The following is a 6000-nucleotide window of genomic DNA, read 5'->3' as shown; positions in this document are numbered from 1 at the left end:
AGGGCCTGCAGAAGTGAGCCAGTGTGACCAGCACAGTGCTTCAAACGCTAGCCTGGATCTGGCCGCTAAGACCTTGAACTTGAAAGGCACCCAGTCCAGTGCCTCGCAAACACAGGGCTCCGAAAAATGCCAGCCCGTCTCATTTTCATCCTCATGCTCCTTTCTTGTCTAAAGTCACACTCTGGCTTCTCATCTGGGTTTTAATTTCTGTTTCTGAAATTTGTTCTTGCAAGATCTTACCCATCTGACATCCCAAAGCAGAGCGCAGGGCTTTCCTGTAACCTTACCTGCAACCTCACACCTGGCCTTGAGAGGGGTGCCTCTTCAGGCAGGTGGCCCTCAGGTAAGGTAATTATGTGTGTGCCTCACCCCACCCTACATCTCATACGAAAACCACTTTGGAACTCTGAGATGCAGGGGCAAAGAAAACAGCCATAGTCCAGGAAAAGGATTTTTATTTTATTTAAAAATTATTTACAATGTATTGAGGCTTCATAAATACTTTATTTCAAAATCCTCTTTTTTTTAAACTTTTTTTTTTAACCTGAAGAAAATCTTGGGATGGGGTGGGGTAAAGGGAGAGGAGTGGTGACAGGCTCCTTAGGGATTTTGCAAAGAGACGGGTGTACAGCAACAGCGGTGGCCTAAGGGGTAATGAAAGGAAGACCAGCCAGGCGGAACCCTTGGGTCAGTGGCCAGCTGGGCAAGAAGACTGCGTGACTGCAGACCTTGTTTGAAACAGCATTCACCGGTTTGGGTCAGAGGCACCCAGCACCAAGGGCTGACACTTTGGCCGTTTTTACCAGGCAAGGGTAGGTGTTGGGGGTAGGTGGTAGCTGTGAGTTATTTATGAGAAGTCATGCACTGCTGAGCCTCAGGCAGGGCCAGGCAAAGGATGTGAAGTCAATAATACACTGCTGAAAAAGGCAAGGTCCACTTCCACATGCTGTGCCCCTCCTGTTTGCAGACACCTGCTGGGGTTTGGTGGGGACCAAGTTACGTGGGTGTACGCTGTACAATACATTAGGGTATGCCAAGGACTTCTGACGATTTCCACTTGGTGGGTGCCAGCTTTCGCCATCGATTTGATGGACACTTGGGAAGACCATTTACAACTAAAAATCTGTCTCAAACTACCCAGTATTCACTTCATTCTGCATTGCAGAAACTATGGGCTGAAAGTTCCACTAGTTAAAATAGTGGATTTTAATACTTTGCGGGTCTGAGAACTTTGAGAATTGTATGAAAGCTTTAGCCCTCTGGAAAACACACATAAGAAGGCAGACACTAAATTCTGACCGAGTTAGGAGTTTCATAGACCCTCTAAGTCCAACAATGGACCCCCCTGGAGTGACGGACCCCAAGTTAAGAACCCCTGAGGTAAATGTTCCCGTGGGTAAGCATTTTCTTTTGAGATGCAAATAACCCAGAGGAATTATCAGTTTCTCCACCCTCTATGTGATTATTGATTGAATGGGTATAGGGAGGTGGGAGTAATGGTTTTGGAGGAAGATGAGGGAAGCCTGAGAATTACATCCCCAGAGAAAAGTTAGGGAATGGTTTTGAGATGAGCACTGGATCATTGGATCCCTGATCGAGGGAACCCAATAGGTGGGATATACATCAGAAAGGGATACAGGTGTCCCAAAGACAACCTTCACTTCCACATTTTCCGTAAGGCTGGCTCTGTGGTTTCTGATCAGGTTACTCTTCAAGCAGGTCCGTACAGTCATCCTGCCATCTGGTGGTTATGCTTGGAATTGCACCTGTCCCAAGTGAAGTGAAGCGGGGTTCAAGTTGCTCAGTCGCATCGGATTCTTTGCGACCCCATGGACTACACAGTCCATGAAATTCTCCAGGCAAGAATACTGGAGTGAGCATCCTTTCCCTTCTCTAGGGGATCTTCCCAACCCAGGAATCGAACCCAGGTCTCCTGCATTGCAGGCGGATCTTTACCAGCTGAGCCACAAGGGAAGCCCAACATCAGGTGAAAATGGTGTTCAATGTACCAGCTCTCTCTGGTACTTTATTCAGAGATCTGGTACATTCTCGGAATAAAGTACACTCAGCTGACTTGACGGAGTGGAGAAAAGGGTGGGGGCGGGGGAATGGACAAAAAAAGAAGAGTGATTCTTCAATATTCCTGTGTAATACACACTGAAGCCGCGTGAGAGCTTGCATCCTTCTTGGCTGACCTGGGCACTCTTTGGTTTGTCATGGCTAAAACTTTTCCATATATATATATATATATATATATATATATATATATATATATATATTTTAAAATTTAAAACCTGAAGTTCCATCTCTGGCTCCCAAATGGGTTTCTCTTCTTCTTGCTCCTCCTCTTCCAGAGCAGATTTACTGATGGACTGATGACTACTAATCAGGAGCCAAAACAGATGTGTCCCTGGGAAATACAGTGACTTGAGGTTCCATCTCACATTCTTTTCATTCCAGCCGAGACACACCTCCCAGGCTGCTGGAACCCTCTTCTAACAGGAAACTGGTCACCAACAGTTTTCTGTCCTGTAACGTCACACGGCAGCATGACTGAGTCCCGCTGCTCTAATGTTCTGGAGAAATTCTTGGTGCATCTCCCGAACTACCCCTCCTACCTGCTGCCCCAGCCTCCTTTGTTCTCATCTGCCAGTGGCACCTTTTGAGCTAAGGGAAGCATGAATATGGTGCCAAGGGACACCAAGGAACAGGAAGTGCATCAGGGGTTAGCCTAGAGTGGCATTGTCAGCCTGGAGTCGTTTCTTCTGCAGTCCCAGACTGTGCTGTGGATGAGATCATTTCTAGCATGTTCCACTGGGGCACCTCCTTCCGTCACGGCCACCGCAAGGCTCTGAGTCAAACTGGAGGCGATGAGAGAAAATCTGCCACACCGACGGCTAGGGGTGAAGAGGTGGTAAAGAAAGCAGTACGCTCTGTCACCAGTGGGAGGCCTTGGGGAGAAGCAGACGATGGGAGGATGGGTTCTCCCCAGCGCTCTGGAATCTCACGCCCCCAGTGGACGCCAACAGCCCTGTCATGTGATGAGAGGCGTTAAGTTGGAGTTCTCCTCAGAGGTTCTCTCTCCATCTGGTGACCTCTTCCTTTTTCGTCCACCTGAAAAACACAGTTTCTAAGGGTCAATCTGTAAGGCTGGGAGAACATGAGTACTCTCTCGGGGGCCCAAGCGCTCTTCAAAATAGAAGCAGGAATGGAGACAAAGCCCTCGATATTGTGGCAGTAGTCTGCACTGTCTCCAGGTGCTAATATCAGCATATGCACATCTTGAAGGATTAGAATGCACCTTCCACCTGAGATGACATCTCCAAAAAGCCACACGTCCAGACTAGTGCCAATATATGGGAGATTTCCTGGATGGGATCGAGCGAGGCCCACACGGTGTCCCAGGAGCATGCCTCCTCATCCCCAGCGCAAGTGGTTGCCAGACACCCTCAGAAAGAAGACTGGTCTCACGGACGTTGATGTCCCTGAGCCAGAGGTGGTGGTGTAGCTGGGAGCCATCCCCAGGGACCTGCACTCTCTAGATCAGAGGCAACCTCTCTCTGCACTGGGGTATGTGGGGGTGGAAGGGTACTCTGTTCCCAGCTCCATTGTTTTTGGAAAGGAGTATTTTTCACCTTGTTCTCCCTGCCATGGACTTCCTTCCACAGAGGATATTGCTCTCCTTTTTATTGAGTTTCCTGAACACAAATTTTCTTTAAAAGACCAGATTGTAAGTATTTTAGGTTTTGCAGGCCATTTGGTCCCTGTTGCAACTACCCAACTCTGCCATTGTGGCCATCAAAGACTAGTGGGTTCTATAATCCAACAAAGTGAAGTGAAAGTGTCTGACTCTTTGCAACCCTATGGACGGTAGCCTGCCAGGCTCCCCTGTCCAGGGAATTCTCTAGGCAAGAATACTGGAGTGGGTTGCCATTCCCTTCTCCAGGGGATCTTCCCAACCCAGGGATCAAACCCAGGTCTCCCACATTGGAGGCAGATTATTTACTGTCTGAGCTACAGGGAAGCCTCCTTATTTTTTATAGGAATGGGCAGGGGAGGAGGTCAGGATTTGATCTGTGGCCATGGTTTACAGACTCCCGCCCTAGACAACTACCCACTGAATGGGACAGATGCCCAAACTATCAAGGGTGCAGTACCTGCCCAAACCCCATTACAGGTTTCCACAATTGTACCTCATTAGGGTTCCCAAAAGGAGTCAATGGTTTCTCCTTCAGGAGTAAGATCCTAGCATGTTTTCGTACTAACCAGCTGGTGAGTGGTTTTCATCCTGGTAAAGAAGTACTCACTCAAGGTTCTCAGCAACTTCCTGCCCATGGTTTCCTCCAAGTCACTGCTGCAGGGGCTGGCCTCTGCGTCCACGTTGATATGACAACATTCACTATCTGATGCTGAGAAAAAGAAAAGAAGAAAGAACACAAGCCTTCCCACCTGAACACTCAGGGATCCAGGTAGGGTGTTTTTTGTCAATGTTCCTTGGCAGGTGAAAGCTCAAAACTAGAGCCAAGGCAGTGGTGGCTGTAACATAGAAGGGATGTCCAGGAAGAAAAAGGCTCTAATTACTTAGCAAGAGGCTTTTTAGGGCCACAAAAGGAACTAAGAAACAAGAGAAGAGGAGCAGGAATCCAACTTTCCAAGCACTGTTAGGTCAGACAGAGACGGGAACACGAGCATTTCCACTCAGTATCTGCCAGATAAGAAGCACCTTGGAGGACAGGCCGGGTGTCCCTTTCACCCTCCTCTCCTTGCATGGACCCTGAAAAATCACAGGGCTCAATAGCAACTAAGCTCATGTGCTCTCTTCTTCCACCAAACCCGGGGGATTCAGAGAACTGCCCGATCTGAGAGCTGGAAAGGGACCCAGGCCCTGACCACCAATGCCTCTGAATCTCATTGGGGAGGCAGATGGTGTGGTGCACTGGGCAAGTCATTTCCCTTCTCCGGGCGTAGGCCCTCTTGTGTCATACGAGGAGGATGGACTGGAATAATCTCCAAAGACTGGCCCATCTCCTCTATTCTCATTCCTTTGATATAAACTTGCTACATGTGTTAGCTATTAAAATCAGTGTGCACAGGAGGAAAACCATCATTCTAAATTCAGGTCCTGGAGTTGTGATTATGCATATCCTCGATTTTCTGAGTTAGCCACAAGTTCAAACACGTTGTCTCACTGACTTCAAAAGTCTGTGAGCACTTGTCAGGCCACTGCTCTGGACCTGGGGGATCTCAGACTTGCGGACTAGGGTGGGTCTGGAGGCGGGATGGGTGCTGGCCTTGGGGTCGTTCCTGTAGGGGGTGGCAGAATACATGGAGATGACTAGCTTGATGAGGCAAGCATAGAAGTATCTCAGGACTGGTGGGACGCTGGGAGTTTGGAGCAACACTGCAGTCAAGACAGGAGTATTCAGTGTCTCCATAGGAGGTGCTATGATCTCAGAGATCGGGACAGATCCTACAGATTACTGCTAGTCTCAGGGACTCAAAGAAAGGGAAGAGCCCTGCCAGTAAGAGCAAAGGCTGACCTCAGTTTCCTAATATACGTGCTCAATTGCTCATTTCTGTCGACTCTTTGCAACCCCCAGGACTGTAACCTGCCAGGCTCCTCGGTACATGGGGATTCTCCAGGCAAGAATATTGGAGTGGGTTGTCACGCCCTCCTTCAGGCGATCTTCCCAACCCAGGGATTTAACCCAGGACTCCTGCATTGCAGGCGGATTCTATATTGTCTTGAGCCACCAGGGAAGCCCTTCCTAATCTATAAATTAGGCCTAATAATAACTTCCTAATATTTAGGGAGCACAGTACCAGGCCTGTGATGCGCCCTCCTATAAATGTTATTTCATTTCTGCTCAAAGCTACTTCATGAAGTAGCCACCGTGATTTGTATCTATTAACATAAGGAAGAATGGGTTTCCTTGGATGCTCAGTGGTAAAGTACCCATCTGCTAATGCAGGGAAGTTTGATTCTGGGTTGGGAAGTTC

At 48.4% G+C, this 6000-nt stretch overlaps 1 protein-coding gene across 2 annotated transcripts in view; it reads right to left on the bottom strand.

The window, feature by feature from the left end:
* Positions 1–438: 438 nt before the first annotated feature.
* CNNM1 (cyclin and CBS domain divalent metal cation transport mediator 1) overlaps positions 439–6000 on the bottom strand; it is a 69503-nt gene continuing 63941 nt past the window's right edge. For both annotated transcript variants that reach the window (XM_025273959.3, XM_044934948.2), the window contains 2 exons: positions 4308–4409; positions 439–3114 (listed from right to left, as the gene is read on the bottom strand). In XM_025273959.3, coding sequence (XP_025129744.2) covers positions 3035–3114; positions 4308–4409 — 182 coding nt within the window. In that variant the 3' untranslated portion in view covers positions 439–3034. The remainder of the gene's footprint in view (positions 3115–4307; positions 4410–6000) is intronic.

This window comes from Bubalus bubalis, chromosome 23 (genome assembly GCF_019923935.1).
Source record: "Bubalus bubalis isolate 160015118507 breed Murrah chromosome 23, NDDB_SH_1, whole genome shotgun sequence".
NCBI lineage: Eukaryota > Metazoa > Chordata > Mammalia > Artiodactyla > Bovidae > Bubalus > Bubalus bubalis.
Note: the sequence above shows the minus strand (reverse complement) of the source record. Positions and strands in the feature narration are given on the sequence as shown.